General features: G+C 32.5%; 1 protein-coding gene across 1 annotated transcript; it reads right to left on the bottom strand.

Moving 5' to 3' along the window:
• Positions 1 to 382: 382 nt before the first annotated feature.
• On the bottom strand, positions 383 to 15,696 carry Pou1f1 (POU class 1 homeobox 1). Its single transcript, XM_047565356.1, has 6 exons — positions 15,555 to 15,696; positions 12,234 to 12,383; positions 4,721 to 4,945; positions 2,431 to 2,595; positions 1,559 to 1,619; positions 383 to 717 (listed from the first exon to the last, which is right to left on the bottom strand). Exons 1-6 carry the CDS (start codon positions 15,694 to 15,696, stop codon positions 507 to 509), a joined length of 954 nt encoding a protein of 317 aa, XP_047421312.1. The 3' UTR covers positions 383 to 506.
• Positions 15,697 to 21,354: the final 5,658 nt, after the last annotated feature.

Genomic DNA, 21,354 nt, shown 5'->3' with positions numbered 1-21,354 from the left:
TATTAGATTCAAAGGCATCAATTCTGATTGAGTTTATTCCTACATGCAATAATAAAATTCTAAGACATCTCTGGTGATAGAACATTGGTTAATGAATCTTCTAGTTGGATCTTCCTTGGTCATATTCATTACATATGTTACTGATTTAAAAATGACAAAGCTAATAATCCGGCTTAAAAAAAATACCCTAAAAAAACATACACAAACTGATGTCTGTGTTTGCATGTATGTAGACCGGGGGGGGGGGGGGGGGGGGGGGAGTCTCATTGTTTTATTCCAGTTAGTGTCTTTTGTTTAAAATGTACATTCCTTTCTGAGGACAATTGTTTTAAATAAAATGATTTAATTTAAATTGTTGGATTCTTTTTAAAAAACATAGAGCTGTATAAGTTATAGATATAAAATAAATTTGAAGTCAACCAAGTACCTAATTTCTATTTTTGCTGGAAAAGAGAAAAAAAATGAAAAATAGTAGGGAAAAAATGACTGTTACACAATAGGAACTCTTATCTGCACTCAAGATGCTCCTTAGAAACAGAAAATAGACTTTGATTCAGACTTGTCTTTACCCTCTTTTCTCTCTGCCTTCGGTTGCAAAACCAAACTCTTACTACTTCTTTCTCGAGATTCAGTTCTTCAGCCATCCGCATGATCTCTTGAGAGGAGGGCTTATTCTGTTCACCAAAGTGTCTCTCCAAAGCATCTTTAGCAGCAATACTAGGATGGAAGGGTAAAGGTGAGAGTGAGATAATGTTGATTTTAGTGAATGTTTTGGTAGAACAAAATTAAGTTGAATTTTCTATATATTGATATGAAAAAAGAACTCTAAAGTTATCAAAACACTTGCAAATACAACATTTAGATGTTTGTTGTATTCCAGATAGCAATACTGAAGTCAGGGTAAAAAAAAATTGGAGTCTTAGCCTTTCTCTGTTTATACCATTTTTGGCCACAGGAGGGCACCAAGATCTTGGAAAAGGAAATGAGCTTTAGTCATTCATAAATATTGCCGTCCCCCTCCAAATTTGGGCTATTTTTAATAAATGAAATATCTTGCAAACAACTAACCAATCAAATCAAAACCTTTCCATTATCATTTCCTATGTGTGCCACACAGAAATTACAAAAAAAAAAAAAAAAAAAAAAAAAACTATTTTGGGGTTGAAATACAAGATGTCATGTTGAACTTTACAGACTCAAGTACTGATGGTGATGGCTAGTTTTTCTCATTTTTAGTCAGATAGAACATCCTCAGAGCATAACCATTTTCTGAAAGGTTCCCTTAGAACTCTCTTAGAAGTGATTATTTGGGTTTTGTTTCTATCCAAAACTTCTGGAACTAAAATGTTTTTGAATCAATACATATTTTTACATCAACTGTTAAAAATTACCAGATTTCCATTGCTCACTATTAAGTGTTTAAATTGTTTTTTAATCTATCTTTTAGTTACCTCTATTCATTTTATATGTATGGTATATCGCACCTACATTATAATTAAAATGCTGATTACATTTGTAAAATATCTGTTTTTCCTATAATAATGTTGAAAAGTAATACCTTATAGTTGTTCTCCGTTTCCTTTTCCTTTCATTTGCTCCCACTTTTTCATTGTACAAAGCTATAATGTAGAAGAGAGACAATTACAAAGTCATTTAAAACAAACTATCATATTTGGATTTCGTATTTTCTTCATGAATCAATAAAAATAAAATTACTCTGCATTTTTGTCTGAAATTTTTGCAGTCTTTGCCATTTTATTTTACATTCCATTTTTTAAAAAGTCAAAACAGAGATAAGTGCTATCTTTGCAAAGACAATTTTCTATAAATCATATCCTCACCTTACTTTTGTCCAAACATGGCTGTAAGTGCTCTCAAACTTTGCTCTATATCTGGTGTTGATATTAGTTTGATTAGAAAATGGTATTGTGTTAAATTGTTCATTGAGCAATTGTTTATGTTATTTATTTGGAAGATTGGTGTATACAAATGCTCTGCATACACCAATATTAGGCTGTAAAAGGTATTCATGACTGTTAAGTCCAGTAGAACCAGCAATGTAGAACATCTGGGTGTGTTCGAATATTTCACCACTTTACTCCAATGTCACATTATCTAAAAGTTTTCCTTACATAGCTTATTCTGTCCTCAATAATTTTTTTCTATACTTCCTTTGCACTGGTCTTTGCCTCCCTCCCTCCCTCCCTTCCTTCCTTCCTTCCTTTTTTCCTTCCTTCCTTCCTTCCTTCCTTCCTTCTTCCTTCTTTCCTTCCTTCCTTCCTTCCTATTTCTTTTTGTATGTAACAAGATGTTTACTTTTCATCTCAAAGAGAAAAGGAGAGGGGAGCCTCAAAACTCTTGCTGGTAGCATTAATGTGAATACTTTTAGATTAAACCTCAGCACAGTTTTCAGGGACTTAGCTTTAGTACCTCCTACTTGCTCAGCTTCCTCCAGCCATTTTGATAATATTGCTTTTAGTTTGCATGCATTTTTAAAACTGAGCTGTAGGTTTTCAAATCTGCAGATGGTTGTTTGACTGAATTCAGAGCCATGCACAGCTGCCAGGGCTTCCCCAACATTTGTTTGGGTGTATCCTGTGAAAGGGCAATAAATATCATTAGCTTCAGCTTTTTAAAGGGCATCAGTTTTGATTCATTATCACACATATCTGTGCATCTTTCTTTGTCAACTATTACTTTTTAAAAATTATATATTTCTGACAATTCAAATTATTTAGTAAGGATCTGTATAGGATTGTCCAGTACTTCAAAGAATACGCCTTATAGTTAATGAATTACTTTTCTCTAGAAGCCAAAAGAATTCAGATGAGAACATGTGCTATTCATAATATTTAGTCAAGTTGGATGGGTGTGTTATAAACAATTTATAAGAAAGTATTCTTATCTTTTTATCATGACTATTAAATATCCGGTGGATATATGATAAAAAAAACCGTTAATATATCAAGCATAAAATATGGTAAGTCATAGATATTTTAATTCCAAGTGTAAGAGTGAAATATCCAACTATATTGTTGCAAAGTACCAAATAAAACTAAGATATATGTGTACTTTCCCTAAAAATATGTCTATAATGAAGCCATGATGATACATTGTATGCATACCTTCAAGCACATTTATTTTATTATTTGGTAATGCTTCTATCTCCAAGCAAAAGATCCTTATTGACTGTCCCAAACATTTCTAGAATACAAGCTGAAATAAACCATCAACATGTAATTTGAACCATTCACAGCAATATAAACAGAAGACTGAAAATGAATGTTATAAAGATTTCTACTGCTGTGTTTATTACATGTAGTAACTGCATATTATTTTCAGGGCCTAAAGCTATAAACCTATATCTATAAAATGATTACATATGATGCCATCAAGAAACATCATTATAAAATTCTCTGTAGTTGATTCTACAAGTTCAGAGGTTCAAACTGTCACTTCAACCCACTTTTAAAAATAAACTGCTTCATGAATTTTAATGGAAATTAATTGTTATTATGTTAAAGACACTTCAATAGAAAATGAAGAGACTGAAGAGACTGTTCACAGGAAAGAAAATACAACTGATTATCAAATACGTGAAGACTATGCTTCACTCAGAAGGGAAATTTGAAATGAAACTAAAATGAGAGGGATTGGGAATGTAGCTCAGTGGTAGAGAACTTGCCCAGCATGTACAGTTCCTGGGCTCCCTCCCCAGCATTGGGAAAAAAAAAAAAAAAGGTAGGGAAACTACAGTGAGATGCCATTTTTACTTATTTGTTTTGAAAGTTTGAAAGATACAAAAGATTAACAGTGTAATTTTTTTCAATCATTATTGACTTTATTCTAGTCACTGTAATAGATGCTGAGGATACACCATTAAAGACATGTAACAAAAATAAATAAATAAGCAAAACAAACAAACTACTAAAAATCTACTTCCTTATATTGTGAGGGTGCAAAAGAGACACTCTTGGTGGTAGTAAAATTTGGTAGATTTCTGTAGAGAGCAGTTTGATAAACTCTATTAAAATTACAAATAGAGTTTTTAATCAATGAAGTTCCTTCTTACATTTTTCCTATATGTATGTTTATGTAGGTGTTAAATGCATATTTTTTAAAGTTAGTAAATGTGGCATTGTTTTTGACAGCAGATGATAAGAAACTTAAATTTTACCAGAAGAGGATCTGTTGAATAAATTGTAGTATATTTAATCGAATGGAGGTCAACAGATCCACACAAGAAAAGAAGCTCTAAAAAAACCCAAAACTCTTCTAAATAAAACTGCAGGAAAGAATATGTGCTAACATATATGCTCAAGGTACCTGGAAACATACAGAAGAAACTAACCACATTGTTAAACAAATTTTGAACCCTACGGATGTATGGTCTATTCAAATGTTCACATAAAGTATAGATTAAAAGGGTACTCCCAAACTAATCTTAAGGTAGGTACGTTTTAAACAGCACCTTTACTTAAAAAACAAACAAACAAAAAAAATCAAAACTCAAGCAAAAAAACACATGTGTTTTGGCTATTAAGGATTTACAAGGAAATAATCTTTTTTGTAGATTTTCATAAATTGACTAACTTAAATCCACAGTAGAGATGCACAGTGAGAACTGTCTTAGACTTTTGAACAGAGTATAAGAAATTTCACAGTGACAGAGTAGGATTTGCATATTAAGTCATTTGTCTTGCTCTTAACAAACACATACCTAACTTAATTCTTCTCACTTTAAATTCATTGGCAAACTTTTCAAGCTCTCGGATTTCTGGAGAATCCATGTCTATTGGTTCTTCAACCAATTTGCTCTTCCGCCTGAGTTCCTGCTTGAATTCAGCGACTGTGGGGTCCTCTGCCAAGAGAGGCTGGTGGAGGGCAGGAAACCCATGACTCAGGGTGTGATCAGGAAACTTGTAAAGACAAGGAGTTAAACTGCCTGTGAGCAAACAGAGAAAAGCACAAGTCATTTGTCATTACCCCTTGTTTTCATACAAGCCACGGTCTTGTCTGTTAGAACCCCTTATTCATGACCAGTTTCAATTCTTCCTCAATTCTCAATTCTTCTTACTTTCAGTCTCCCCAAGTAGCATTTTTATTTATTAACACCATTTTAATAGAATGGAGTAACTTCTTGATTATTTCAGGAAAATCAAAAACAAATGGCAAAGGAAGTACAATTCTAGATATGAAAGGTAATCACTCAAATGATGAGCATTGACTAGTTTGTTAAATGATAATAAAAATGGCAAACTATTCTGATATTTTTAGAAAATGCTTTCCAATTCATTTTTCATTAGAAAAACGGAGTCTATCTCAATATAGGAGGATAGGTGAGAGTATGGCATTTAAAATAAATTCCAAAATACTTTCTCTTTCTTTATTGGTACATTACTATTTTTATTGGCAAAGATTTCACTTCTGTTTATTTTAAATGATAAGTATAACCAAGACATTTTGGTATAGAAATATTGAGTAAGTACTCATATTTGTGAATAAAAATACTTAAAAGCAAATTATTATAAAATATGTGCAATAGTTATTCTTGAAAACAGTGGAAAATATATCAAGAGTTATGCTCCTTATAAAATACATAAATCCATAAACATTCACAAATCAAAGACATGAGTAATAATGTAATAAATAAACCTTTGATTAATATATCAGTATGTAAGGACTAAAACTATCATTAAGTCAGCAAACTGTTGACTTGTATTATTTATATGAGAACATGTAATTATAAAGTGTACCCCCTATCAAGTAGAATATATCATTTTCCTAACAAAAAATAAAGATACAAGTGAAGAGATTAAATAAAATGGTATTAAATAAATTTGGCAGCTTCGAAGTTATGAAAAAGATTTGGGAGACATTAGTTTTGAAAAATGTGTGCATTTACAAACCAAACTTACCCAGTTAAGTTGTTGTCTATCTTATACATAAGCATACCATAAGGTCTGAATCTGTTAGCAATTTTGATCACTATTTTCAATTTATCTTTCTGATCATAATCATTTACTACTGCAAATCTTCTATATGATACTTTGGGCTCATTTTATATGGTCACGTTCCTTATCCTTATACAAACAAATGAGTTAGAACATGTGTTTTTCACCCAAATTTAAAATTTAGGAAATTTAAAAAGACAAAAATTAAATAGTTTTCCTCCAGTGCCATGATGAACTATTCAGTAGTAAATAAACAGAATTCTAGTAAGCACTCAAATAAACCACATCAAAACAATTGCCTAGTTCATTTTCCAAACAGTCTATGCTCAGGTAAGTTAAATGACTTTCCTTTAAAGGTTTTTCCTAGGGTTAAACACACTTGAGTACATTAAACGAAAGCTTTCAGACAAAAATATTATAATTAGTTTCGAAAATAGAAGTGTATTATCCCTATTTCCAGGAAAATTTAAAACGAGTTTATACATTATCAGTACTTCAGGAAAGGGTTGGAGTTGTGGCTCAGTGGTAGGACACTTGCCTGGCATGTGTGAGGCCCTGGATTTGATACTCAGAACCACAAATAAATAAATAAATAATATTAAAAAGATTCATTGACAACTAAAAAAAAAATTTTAAAAAATACTGTGGGAAAGTGGACATTTAGAAAATAAATTTGAGGTTGGGGTTGTGGCCCAGTGGCAGAGTACTTGCCTAGCATATGTGAACCACTGGGTTTGTTTCCCAGCACCGCATATAAATAAATTAAAAAAAAAAAAAAGTCCATCAACAACTAAAAAATAAAAAAGAAAAAGAAAATGGAAAAAGAAAATAAATTTAAATGAAGTTCATGAAAAGTGCACAAGAAATACTATGCTTTGAGTGTGGCATCCAAAGTAAGAATGAGGACATGATGTGCAATACATTTAAATTCTCTGTTATAACAGAGAATAACTAAACTTATGCAATTCAGCATACTAGTTGCAAGTATGACCAAAGTGCCATTTCTAGCATGTTTCTCTATTTAAGGGAAGTGGGGAGTAATTGGTATGGTATTTGTGGCAAGAAATTTTTCAAATCTTTTTTGAGTCTGGATGACTGAGGAAGAAAAACAGAAAGAAAAAGATGTGCTATTCTTGTGCAGCAAAGGTCTCACAAGCAGTTTTGGAAACATTGATAAAAGCAACATTGTCTTTAGACAAAGTGTCTAAAGGGAGTGTGTGCTAGCACACGTTTAAATAGTTCAGACCCATTCTCATCTTCTCCATAGCCTAAACAGATCTTCACATTGCAGATTAAGCCACCACAGCCCTTGTGATTTCTACATATGTATTGTATTTCTCTTTGGCAGAGGTGAAGGACAGAGGTGACCCTTTTAAAGCAGGCGGTGGGGGGACAGAGATAGGGCTTGCCTAGCAGGATGCTGATTCCATACCATGGTATGGGGCAAACTGCTCTTCTGTAGCATGTGGCTAGCTGGCAACTTCTCAGGTTATAAGCTAGGTGCACAAACTGGGGAAGTAGACTAATATATACCACTCTGTCACAGAAATATATCTTAACATGTATTTGAATATCTCTATTTATTCCCTCTTTTTTTCCTTATGCAAAACAATTGAAAGCAAAACATAAATCCTCATTGTGATCTTTTCACCATTATTGCCACTGTGAATACCTGTGTGCAACAGGGGTCCACAGCCTGTTTTTATAAGTTCAGTTTAATTGGAACCCAGCCATGCCCATGTAGCTTGGGACTGCTCTCCAGCTATAATAAGGAAATCAAGCAGTTGCAACAGAGACTAGAAAGCGTAAGATATTTACTGTCTGATTCCTTAAAGGAGAAGGTCACCAACATGTAGTCTTGAAGGGAAAATATTCATGTTACTGTTACTGAAAGACCTTTAGTGATTGATTGAGAGGCAAAAGACCTTGCAATGACTACTTCCCTCAGCAATAGACAATTCTAAACAACCATGGGAAAATTTAGTTTAAAATAAAATGAGAGAGAGGAGTTGGGGGACGGAAGGAAGGTGGGAGGGTGGGAGGGAGAGAGGAAAGAACAGACTGGACAAAAGAAATTTAAAAGCAAAAGTTTAAAAAAAATGAAGAAGTGGGTTGAAAGCAGACTATTTTTTCCATCTTGGTGGCTGAAATAATTTCAGTACCTTTAGTATTATTAGTTCAGGTGGGGAGGAGGACATTTTCAGCCATAATAATTCTTTCCCTTATTATCCACTTCCCATCAAAAGAGAATGGATGTTCATTCTTTTGGTTGATTTCCAAACATTTTTTCCCTTTCCTCTTAAAATTGAACTTTAAAACAAGAACTATCACACCAACTCTTGGTTCGCCATTGTCATGTATTTATGCTAGGTTTAACATTCAGTGATAGGAGTGTGATTTGCTTAGACTCCTGGGAAAGAGTGACAGCCCACTGAGATAAATTTCACCCTACTTTAGAAACTGGAGAACACAATCTCAGATACCCAAGCATCAGTGTTCAAGATTTTTGTTAATATTTTGTTCTGTGTTTATCTAGAGAAGATTTGGAGTAGTACTTGTATTTCTCTGTTTTCTGTTATTTGCATTGTAGGTTGTTGAATTATCTAAATTCTTAGGAATGAAGGAACAGAAGAAGGAATTTTTGCTGCAAGAATTTATGAAGAGATCAAAACAGAGAGGTTGAGTCAATACAATTTTTTTGCTGATAGATTTGTAGTACCTCTTGTAACTTAGATATGAAGAGATTGAAGCTCAGAGGTGCTATGTGACTTGGAAAGTTTAGTAATTAGTTAATGGTGTGGCTGTTGCTCCCAATTAGTCATTCTGTTTATGCCTTTCCCTGGATTTAGGAGGTACAATGGATTCATCTGATAATTAAAATCCCCATACCAAACTGACAGGTATTAGCTGTAGCTCTTCCCTTTCTGTGGGCTAATTTAATAAAATGATCAAATGAAAACATCAGAGTATGGCTAATAAAATAAACAAATTAAAATAGTAATTTCACATCCTTTGAAATGTAGTTCTTTCTAGAGCTTCACTTTCATGCAGAGCATATGATACAATCTGTCTTTGTTGTTGATAATATGCTTCTGTGGATAGAGAGAAAGTGACTGACTCATACCTTCTGACTCCTCAGAAAATTCAAATAACAACCGAATTTCTATTATTTATTTTGTGTCTTTTCTTTCTTATTTATGAATTCCTGTATTTTATAACACAATTTGTGCTGCTTTTCTGAGAATGAAGGCATGAAAATATAGATTCTTTAAGATTTAATCTGCCATGAAGAAAATGCTAATGCTGAATATACATGTCAAAATACAGGCATTCTGACAAAATATAAAGCATATCACATTTTAATGATATTCCTCTCAGAAATATTCAAATACAACTCTATGCTTGCCATAGTGAGTTTTTCACTCAGTGACAAAATTTATTTAATTTTAAGGCTACAATGATACCTGCAAATCAACAATTTTGCTCTTGAAGCCACTAAGTCAGACTTTAAATCTGACTGAAAGGCTTTCTCAGGGGAATTTTTCCTTTTTAATTGTGATGAAGAAAGGATTAGTGAAAGAGGGTTTGTTGAGTGCCTGCTTGAGGGAACATGTACCCACAAAACTTGAGCTGCTTGTTGACTGCTAATGTGAACACCTCCGTTGGCTCCAGTTCCTGGGAGCAGCATGGATGTTAGGATTCTGAGGCCAGCTGCACACCTACTGGGCCTGCAGTGGCCTTCTTTGATATGGTAGAAGAAAAGAGGTAGCATCAAGGATCTAAAGATCTTTGGGCAAGAGATTATTGGCCCCTGGGCTGTGTCTGTTTTTTTGTTTGTGCTAACCTCTATCAGCAGGCAGAGACTACCTCTGTGCTGGAGTAAGAGAGAAACAAAAGGTATGCCCTTGGTTCCTGGAAGTCACTGGCAATGAACTTCCCTCCAGGAGACAGCGGCACTTCACTATGTGCTTCTCATTTACTGCCTACATAATCAAAATATTGTGAAAGCAAAATAAATTGTTCCACTTGCACCTGCAGCAGCTCAATGCCCAGAGTTGACCATTTTATAATGGAAGTAGTTCATCCCTGAAGAAGGCTGTACTCATCATCTATGAACACTGATTAACTGTGGACATGGGTCATAAGTGATCAGTTCTCGAAGATGAAGGGTATCTTTGGCTTTCTCTATTTCTTAATTATTAGAAAGAGAAGTCATGATTTACAGGTTATCATTAGGAATATCAGGGTTCATTTTACCACGAAAGTGAGGATGCTAGTTTATTTGAAATGCTTTTGACAGAATGTAAAAAAGCTAATCTTTTCCTGAAATACTTTAAGTTTTAACATTCTATTGCATCTTAAACTGAGACACTTTGAGAAATTAAAGATTAGTGAAGTAAAGTATTCCTTTCATTTTATTTCAAAATTATAGGCATAAATTCATGTTTCTTCATTTCAGATTTTGTTTGGATTATAATGAAACGTAAGTTAAAAGAGACTTATAAGTTAAACGTATGATTCCTTCATCCGAAATTTCTCAGTATAATTCTCTCTCTCTCTCTCTCTCTCTCTTTTTCACACACACACACACACACACACACACACACACAGTTTAATGTAACTGATGGCTGTTCTTTTCCTGCTGCAGAAATAACATAGAAGATTAACAAATTTCTTTAAGAAAAAAAAACAAATAAAAAATTTATGCATAACAAACTGTGCATTGTATTAACCATTAAAATCTTTTACCTGATCATGCCTAAAATGAATAATGAGCTCTTTCATGAGATCTCTTAGCCAGATTTTTACCATTCCTTAAAAACTATGCTATAGATCATTAAAATGTGAATCAAAACTACACTCAAATTTCATCTTATCCCAGTCAGAATTGCAATTGTCAAGAACAGAAACAATAATAATTGTTGGAGAGGACGTGGGGAAAAGGTACACTCAGACATTGCTGATGGGACTGCAAATTAGTACAACCACTATGAAAAGCAGTGTGGAGACTCCTCAAAATCTAGAAATGGGACCTCCATATGACTCAGCTATCCCACTCCATTGTATTTATCCAAAAAATCTCAAAGTAGCATACTTAAGCAATACAGACACTTCAGTGTTTATAGCAGCACAATTTACAACACCCAAGTTATGGAATCAACCCAGATGCCCATCAACAGATGAACTGATCAAGAAAATATGAGATATATACATGAGATATATGAGATATGAATAGAGTGGAGTTCTATTCAGTCATAAAGAAAGAAATAATGACATTTGTTAGTAAATGAATGGAAATGGAAAAAACAATGCTAAGTGAAACCAATTTCAGAAATCAAGAGCCAAATATTTACTCTCATATAAGAAGTCAGCAAAATAAGGGAAAGAAGGCAGTGGGAGAGGGGATTGGATATCAAGAAGATATAAGGTAGATGAGTGGAATAGAAGGAGAACCAGAGGGAGGGAGGGCAGGGGAATCAGCATCTAAATCAAATTCCTTGCACATATTATTTTGTCAAAATGAACCCAAATACTATGTACAATACTCTAATGAAAAAACATGCTATGGTGTGTTCATATGAGCATAAGTAAATCAACAATTATGCTTTAAATACTGATGCTTCACTTATCCAGAGAGACAAGTATATAACCTCATTAATTTTATTCTCATTTAACACTTTCAAGCATCTCAGAAAGGGTAGACAAAGCCCCAAAGAGCTATCACTAAATTCCCTGCAGATTACTGTCAGCTTTCAGTCAGTATCTTATTTACCTTTATGGACCAAATATTCAAAAGAAATACTGTGATGAGGAGGATGTTCATCAAATCTGTTATGGCTGATATGAGCACCCAAAATGTAGCTAGGGCACATGAGGAACTTGATTTTAAATTTTATTTTATTTCTGTTAATTTACATTTAAATTTAAATAGCAATGTGAGGCTATTATCTACTGTATAACAATTGAAGGCAAGCCTGCAAAAGCGTCAGGTGGCAATTGGCAGTTTGACAGCTGTGAATTCAAATTTAAAAAATACAAGGCAAACACAAGAGTTAAGGACAGCAGTTTAGGACTGTGTAGAATAGGGCAATCAGGAATAACTCCTATGATCTCTGAGATCAGGGAACATCTCAAATAAGTGGTGGCTTTTACCAATAACTTCCAAGGTTAAGATATCAGGAGAATTTGATGTTATACGCTGATTACCATACCCAAAAGCCCAGAAAATTCATTAGTTATCCCAAATTCAATATCATGTACAAAGGTACTTTTTCTTACCTGCCATCACTCCATAGGTTGATGGCTGGTTCCCATAATGACAGGAAGGAACAGAATAATGAAGTCCTGTTGCTGTATTTCCCAACGTTGTCACCGAGAAATATGTGCAAGAACATTTAGGAGTTTGGATCAAAGACAAAATAGACGGGACTGGTAAGAAAATGTATGAGGATTCAAGACACATTCAGTTCATTTCAAAGATACACATTTATGCAATTCTTAAAGTTATAAGCCAATAATTTATTTTCACTTGGAAGAAGTTTTTAGTGAGTAGGTAAAATTAAGAATCAAAGTTCACTTCTGGTAATGAGCTCTAAGTCATCAGATGAACTCTAACCTTCATTAATTATCTTGCAATCTGTGCTATAGCTACAAGTACCCCACAAAGGTGTGACTGACCAGTTTGGATCTTGGCCTTTTGGGAGTTTTAAAATTCTCATAGCTTGCATCCAATATAGACATTACAACAACTGGAGAATAAGAGTCTCTTAACATTGTCATACTAGAGATTTTTCTCTGGAAGAATGAATATTGAAATTGACTCTTGAATAGTCTGCGTATTTGCTTATTTTTCTAACAACTTCCTTTCACAGAAGAGGAAATGACAGTATCCTTCCAGTGTATACGAATATAACACCACCACTGCATTCAGGGTGTTCAATAAAACCTGTGAAAATGTATGATGTATTTGATGTATTTATGCAGGTTATCGATGCACACATGATTAATTCAAACATTTTTATGATAAAGTCAATTGGAAAATAAGTTTCTTATCAATTGAAGGTACACATAAAGCTCTGTGTAAACATAATCTTATTCGTAGTTATATGCTTCATGGAGTCAATGTGTATTGTAAAAGAAAATCTGAATTACTAAACTTTTATCAAGTTTTAGACATGTCACCAAGTTGACTAAGAGCAAGGACTATTGATTATTAAGCTGTCAATGTTTCTTTATTTATTTTCTCATTTTTCCCTCATATCTGGATATAAACCAATAAACCATAAACCAATCTTCTTGAACAAATGAGATATATAGTATAGAACTAGGATCCTTTGAAAAGAGAGGGACCCATACTCTTTCTTTTTGACTGCAGGCATGGTTGTGCATGTTTGTAATCCCAGAAACTTAGGAAGTTAAGGCACAAGGATCACAAGTTCCAGAACAACCTCAGCAACTTAGACCCTAAGAACTTAGTGAGACCCTGTTTCAAAAAAAAAAAAAAAAAAAAATCTGGGGCTGTGAATCAGTGGGTTAAGCACCCCTGGGTTCAATCCCTGGTACCGAATAAGGAAAAAAAATAAAATAAAAATAAATATATATATGTATATACATATAAATTAAGATATGACTTAGTGATTAAAAATGAGGTCTCTTCATGAAGAAAAGAAAATGTATTTTGTCTAAATATAGAGCAATCTTCTTAAATATCTGAATAAGTAATTTTATAACTGACATCAAAAGTAATTAAGTTGTTTTGTAATACAATAATGACATCGAAATCTTACTATGTATTCAAAATTTAGACAAATAAATATAAGCACACTTAATGCCCAAATCTTCTAATTAAAACCATTTTTTCTAATTCCTTACTTAGACAACTAGGTACATATAATTTCATAGAAAAACTATAAATCAATTTAAAACATTTTAAGGTTTTTTTAGCATTTTTACTGGTAATGAATTATTTTACTTCCAACTTTTAAATAATTTTTGACTTCGGTTTTTTGAAATTAGATAAAGAATGAACTAATTTACTAAATACTCTGTTATTTAATTCTTAAATAAATAAGCTTCTCACTCTAGAGAGGGCCTGACCTCTTTCCCTTTGACAGAATAATCCTTGCTTTTCTAAAAACGTTCTCTACTTGTGCTTATAAACAAATGAATCAATAGGATTTTGAGCTTAAAATAAGATCCCTTTGCTAGATCATTACCTCAATTCTAAAGGTCTTTTTCATGCTGGTTAATTTGTCTTCATACAACTGTAGTTAAAAGAAGCAATGTATCATTCTTATCTCCAATCTATAAAATGATTTATTATTTAAAATATATGATTAACTATATGGCAATTTTTAAGATAAATTTGTAGTATATGTACAAAGTATAAATAACTGTATGTACATACATAAACCAATATATATAACAATAATTATATTAAAACACTTGGTTACATTTTTCAAAAATATGTTGAGGATACTTCCAATATTGTATTTTGAGTTAAATTATAAGAACCTTTTGTAGATGAAAAAAACTCTACATTGAGTGTTTTTATCAAAGTCCAAATATCTAATCTCTAGATTCTTCAAAATTCTTCTGGAGATTAATGTCAAACTTACATATATGTTTGGACACTCTCAAATTACAGTGAAAGATAAACCTTAAATCTTTTAAAACAGAACATAAATTTATGAACTCAAATTTTGATTCTGGATGTATAAAATTTATTTCATTTTTAAATGTGAGGCAAATTCCATTTAGAACAAGCAGAAAGTGAATAGTGTATTGCTATTTAATGGAAGAGATATACTCTATTCAAGATTTTATCCATTTATAAATCAACTTCGAAGCTGTGTGTTACCACATAGTTAAGGAATGAATGCAGTAGGAAAGCACACATATTTGGCTGACTGTGGTGAGTCAATATATTTGAATTCCTAAGTTTAATTTCTATTTAAGACAGATGAGAAAAGCATAAGATCTAGTTTACAGGTTAGTCTCTTCGGAGCTCAGTCTTAAGAAATTTAACTCAGTTCATGGACTCTAAGTGTTAATTACTTCTAACTTTGATTTTTGTTTAATATTATGCTAAAACATGTTTATTAAAACATTTAATTACTTTATTCTTTAAAATCTGTTGTCGTTGGCATTGGAAATTATTCATTTGTATTTACTATGAAGTTTATGACTTTTAAACAGTCCCACATGTGATTTAAAAACCAAATAAATCTTTAATAAAAAGGAGTGGTACCTATTAAATATTAAACTATTTTAGAATACTCCATGTTTTTCTTATCCATAACTGTTTCAACTCAAATATTTTTCAGATTAAAAAAATACTCACTGCTTTCATATGTATAAAAGAGATTTTCTTCATTATAATAAAACCAATAATAATCTAGATGATTTCCCTTACTAATATTTTCTTTTAAAAATCTTTGGCATTTTGGTTTTTAAAATATTCTTAATGTTTCACTTAAGCCAAATAAAACTGAAGGGAAAATATTAAAGAAGCAAAAGATTATTTACTTCCAAGAGTCAAAGCATTCATTCTGAAAACTTCAGGCCTAGCCGTATGGAAATTGTCATAGGGGTCAGTACCTGTAGACATCACATTGGTGGCATGGTTGGAGACTGGTAGGCACTCGGCAGCACTGTGATGCATTATCAGAGGCAGAGTCGCAGAAGCGTCAGAATTCAGAGGTAAAAACGTATCAGCCGGAGTAAAAGATTGGCAACTCATTCCCACAAGAGAGTAGAAAAATAAGAAGAACCGCTGTTCCCCAAATCAGGGTTTTATTATATTACTGTATTAAAGGGCTGATTCAATTCTCCCTACCTGCATATATACATCAAGAAGGCTCTGAGGCACCAGGAGGGCGCGTGCTAGCATTTATACTGCAAGGAAATCCCTTTATACATGTTAATAGTCTTTTCCCAGGAGTATTGCTTTATCAACCCGAACTGTCTTCCTTTCTTACCCAAACATATCCATGCCCAAGAAGGAAGCTGGTTCTGGGGGATAGCTTGAGGGGACAGGAGAAATCTGAAACTTTGACAACTTCAGTAATCCAGACATTTTGGAGAGGACTCAAGAACTTTGAAAAAGTGTCTCTTAAAGAAATAATCCTACACTTAATTTAAAAATAGTAGGTATCTTTTGACCACTAACAACATAATTACAAATTTATAGATATGACATGTTTTTATCTTTTTTGCTAACTTATCATTAAACCTGCAAAATAACACAAAACAAGAGAAATACTACATAATGTTAAGAATTTGAATATTTAAGTGTTACTGGAGAACACTTATTGAAAAAAGCAGATGCAACTAAATATGAGAATGAATAAGTTGCCTGTTACTAATTTAAGCTCAACAATGCACATTTTTGAAAAACAGTGACAAGCAATTAAGTTTTTACTGTATTGAAGTGGAAAATGGAAACAAAGGAGTAAAACGTAGTAATGTGCAAAGAAGATGAACATGAGTGTTCATATATTTCCCTTGATTTCAATTTACTCATCAACAACTAATGTTTAGTAAGCTCTTACTAGATGCTTACAGTATTCAAAGGCAATTTCTATAGCTATGTCAAGCAAATCTCACAGCACCTCTGTGTGTTACGGACCAGGCCATCCTCATTAAGCCAGACTGTGAGTCTTGACCATTCTACCACAGAGCCTGGAGTGACCATGATAGCATCGAATGCAGACTTCTCACACTGAATTTATTGATATTATATGGGAATAAAAAAATACCAAAAACAGTTGATTCAAATATAAATATAAGCATCAAGATTTTTTAACTATCATGCTCTTTATCTATAACTGAGTGGATACAATATTATTTATAGTGTATATGCTAGGATAAAATAGCAAAAGTGGCCTGATAGACATTAGACATTACTGATGTGAAGGTCATGCTTCATTAGACTATGAAGTTTTTTATTATGGAATGTTCAAAATAAGTTAGAATTGGCGCTTGTGGTTAAGTTTAACGTTAATATTGACAAGAATACATCTTCAAAAAACTTGAACAATTTGTTAGTAATCAATTGATAGTTTGCAGGACAATTTGTTAAAGATTGTCTAAATCATTAGACTTTGCCTAAAAAATACTATTCTAAAAAGAAATATTTTTTCTTTCTGAATTTAAACTCTATTAATCTACTCTAATTAAAAATTTAGATAACCAAGAGTTGATAGACCTTTATTTTATTCATTTATTTATAGGTGGTGCTGAGAATTGAACCCAGTGCCTCACACAGGATAGGCAAGTGCTCTACCACTGAGTCACAACCCCAGAAAACCAAGAGTATTTATTATACTTTTGCAGAATTTTAGTAATTTTCAGCTTTAAGCATATTAAAAACATAATTTTCCATTATGTTTATAAATGACTATGCTAAGGAAACTAAATGCAAGTAATTTTATTGAGAATGACTTATTAAAAAGATTAAGCTACATGATATTTATAGTGCTTACAATTTGAAAATCACCCTTAATAATTTTACTATTGTTATATAAACATCATGGGAATATTTTTGTAAATTATATCAATCAAGTAATGGAAGTACCATCAAATCTGTCTAGCAAATAAAAAATATTTCCTAGTAATTTAGCATAATATTTAAATTATGAAATTGCAATATTAGACAGACTTGATTAATAAAATAATTTTAAAAGTTTAAGGTAGGCATTGTGGCAAACACTGTAATCCCAGCTATTCTGAAGGCTGAAGTTGAAGGATCACAAATTCAAGGTCAGCCAGGGCAACTTGGGAGAGCTTGCCTCAAAAATCAAATAAAAAGAACTGAGGTTGTGGCTCAGTGGTAGTGTGCTTAGCATCTAGCATGTGCAAGACCCTGGGTTTAATTTGTAGTACTGCAAAAAAAGAGAAAAAGAAAAAAATTGAACACCTGTTCTATGAAATGGAAACTAGAATGATAGAGTTAAAATGATGTAAAGCTAAGAAAAAGACGTTTCCATTATAATCGTCTCAATACTGTAAGCTATTCATTTATCAATTTTATTATCAGTTGTTTGTAAATAACTTTAATACATAATATTGTATGTATAGATTAAAATTTTATCATTTAGGGCTGGGGATATAGTTTAGTTGGTAGAGTGCTTGCCTCACATACATAAGACCCTGGGTTCAATCCCCATCACCACAAAAAAAAAAAAAAAAATTATCATTTTTGGTATTTGTGTTACTTTCTGCTTTTTACTTTTGTAAACAAGAATGTAATTAGCTTTACTGTTCAAAATTTTTTAATGATTTATTTTTATAATATAACAGGATGTTTTTTGCATGTCTCCCTTAAAGATAGATTCTGAGATGTAGGAGTAGACAGTTTGTTTTACAAACTTCTGTCATTTTAAAAATAATTCGTTTTCTTAAGATTTTGTTTTCAAATATTATGAAAAGTTTGGGTAAAAAGCAGTTGCTTATTATCAGGGGACATGGGAGTTTTCTAGAACTCACAGAAAAGGAAGTCAGTCCACAGGGAACGACTCCACAGGGAAATGGGAAGCCTTTTGGCACAGCTGTCCGCCTCTTCTATTTTCTTTTCTTCTGTGTCTCTGTTTTCTTACCTTTTGCCGAACAGCCTAGGCTGTGCTTCATCCGTGGCCACCTCATACATCATCTTAAACTTTCAAGTAGGCAAAGGAATGATCTTGGAGTTTCTTCATCTACACTTATGACAGAAATATTCTTTTGGGGCATGGCTATTGAAGTATCCAGAAGCACAAGCTTGGCTCCTGTTGGTCCATACTTAGGAACGATTGGGTTTGCCCTGAATGCATGTAGGTATTTGTAGAGAGAGGGATAGGTCATAATCTGGGAAGACACTTCAAATATGACTGATGCTGTTATACAATCTTATGTCAGCACCATTGGTGGAACTACAAATTGTTTACACTCTTAATGTCAGTAGTAAAAACTAAGTAGTTATTCTTTATCAGTCTGATTGAACCATGGCATTTTATTGTTTTATTCGGATTTTTGGATTGTGAATATGCTATCCTTTCATTTTATATTAGCTTATTTATATTTATGACTTTGTTAATTAATTCTGTATTTTGCCATTTTATTTAATGCCATTCCTACAGTTTTATTATTCATTTGTATGCTTTGAACTATACTAAATATATTAATTTTCATCGTTTTCAATTTATGATTAATTTTTTTCTAATTTCTCAGTTGTCTTTTAAAGTTGTGCTAGACCTTAACATCCACAATATTTTTTGTAAGAGCTAAACATGTTGATCTTCTCTTTTGTTCATTTCTTAATGATTTTAAATTTTAAAATTCTCTTTATCCAAAGGCTTATTTCCTTACTTTTAGCTTTCATAATTTTGAGTCTTACAAAATTCCTCTTGACATTTTAAGCTAATCTATTCATTATGTTTCTAGAGTTCATTTATAAATGTTTAGATATTAATGAAAAATATAACTCATTTAAAAATATTAGACAAACTATAAAAGACTACTTCAAATTAAGGTAATAAAAGAATAAATAGAAGAAAACTATTGGTCATGGAATATTTGTTAACCTAGTTCAGTCACTGTAGCTCTTCTTAAACTGAGAAGATGATTATGTTTTTGAAATACACTTAGTTTTGAAAGAATGATCACACTTTGAAAAATATATAAGCCCAGAAAAAAATCTTATTAAGTTATAATATCCTAATTTATTAATTTCTAGGTAATAATAGCTAATATTTGAAAACAAATATTTCATATTTGTTTTCTAGTTTCTGTACATTTTTTTTAAATTTTAGTTCAGAGCAATATAACATGCTCAGCACATCAGCAGATTCTAGAGCCAACTGTCTGAGTTTAATACTGAACATTACACCTTTAAACTATGGAATTACAGGCAAGTAATACCACTTTTCAGTGTTTTGTGTTATCTGTCAAATGGAGATAAACTAATACTCAACTCACGTAGAGCAATGCCTGACACATAGGAAATATTTAGTAAATGTTAGCAATTACTAATATGCAAAGCTTTGTAGTAACAATTATTTATGTTTATTTAGCCCATGTGCTTTATTTGATTTATTTCATTTGATTTTCACATTGAAATGGTAAAATAAGCATCATTTCACAGACTGAGAAACTGAGGCACAGACAGATTAATTTCTTACCAAAAGCCATTCAATAAGTGATCCACCAGTATAACAGCCCAAGCCATTTAAAGCCTAAGCATTCAACACAATACTGTTTTCTACTATATGTGGAAAAGTTTTTTTGGTATTGATATTTATCTAAATCTAGTTCTGTGTCTCAGTCTTTGTGTGTAGACTTTTTGTTTGTCACATACTTTTAGAGAGAAAATATGGACGGAAAGCTAATTCTGTAAAGGATGTCATGCTCTATCTTTTTAGGACATGCATTTCTATGTAATCTGGGTTAGTACAGAGCGCTATTACCTGTGTGGCAGGGGCAATATTTCTTGTGGGGCAATGAAAAAGTAATCTGAATAAAGTAATCCTGTGATATAATATGCTCAATCAATGTTGGTAATTCTTTTTCTGCCAACTTGCAATTCAAATCACTTTGAACTAGATCAAGTTGTAGATATTTTGATATTAAAAAATTGATAAAGAGGAAGGAATTAAGATGAAGAACTCCCAGGTGGATAAGAAAGTGAAGATGAATCGAAATTAATTAATTCAGTTAGCCTAAGTGGCAATAAAATGTAGTATTCCCACAACTCATAACTTTTGAAAAGGTGATGAATTTTACTCAAAGCGATTTTTTTAAGAAAAGATTATTCAGCCATATGGCTTGAAAAGGGGCTTTGTCACACTGGAAGCACACATTATTCAAAGCACATATCAGTCACGCATGCCATGTTTGGCTGTTTATTGATTGTGAACGCAGCAATGAATGTTCACATTATGCAGTTCATTCTTGCTTAGATTCTTTCACGCCCAGAAATTAAAGTTCTTTATTGCCCAAGGTAGACATTATGTCAAAGACTTGCAACCTTGCTGAAGATGAATGCTCTCATAACGTTGTCCAAAGGGTAAGCCTGTAACTTATGGAAAATAAACGTCAAGGTGAGACATTGACTTAGGAATGATACTCACCCATAAGGACCATATCTCTGTTGTACTATAGCTCATGGGTGGATTTATCATTTGCCTCACACACTTAAACAGATTCAGTCTTGTCCAAACAATATACTGCTGTGCCTGGGTTAATTAAATTGGAAAACCTCTTTGCTCTGAGTTTCATTACATAGCATTAATAGGTGAGGCAAAGAGGTATATTTCAGAGTGTATAAATCTTTCACAAGAGATATGTTTACTATTGAGATTGAATGAGAAGTCTTTCAGTCCTTAAACTCACGATGTAGGGGGAAAAAGGGGAAAACGATTAG

This window comes from Sciurus carolinensis, chromosome 9 (assembly GCF_902686445.1).
Source record: "Sciurus carolinensis chromosome 9, mSciCar1.2, whole genome shotgun sequence".
NCBI classification, from domain to species: domain Eukaryota; kingdom Metazoa; phylum Chordata; class Mammalia; order Rodentia; family Sciuridae; genus Sciurus; species Sciurus carolinensis.
The sequence above is the reverse complement of the archived record's forward strand: the minus strand, read 5'-3'. Positions and strand labels throughout refer to the sequence as shown.

Coding starts and splice junctions, on each gene's coding strand:
- Pou1f1 (XM_047565356.1), bottom strand. CDS start 15,696: ATGAGTTGCCAATCTTTTACTCCGGCTGATACGTTTTTACCTCTGAAT. Junction 4,946..12,233: donor AACCTATGGAGTGATGGCAG/GTAAGAAAAAGT, acceptor GTTTGCTCACAG/GCAGTTTAACTCCTTGTCTT. Junction 1,620..2,430: donor GGAAGCTGAGCAAGTAGGAG/GTACTAAAGCTA, acceptor TCTACATTATAG/CTTTGTACAATGAAAAAGTG.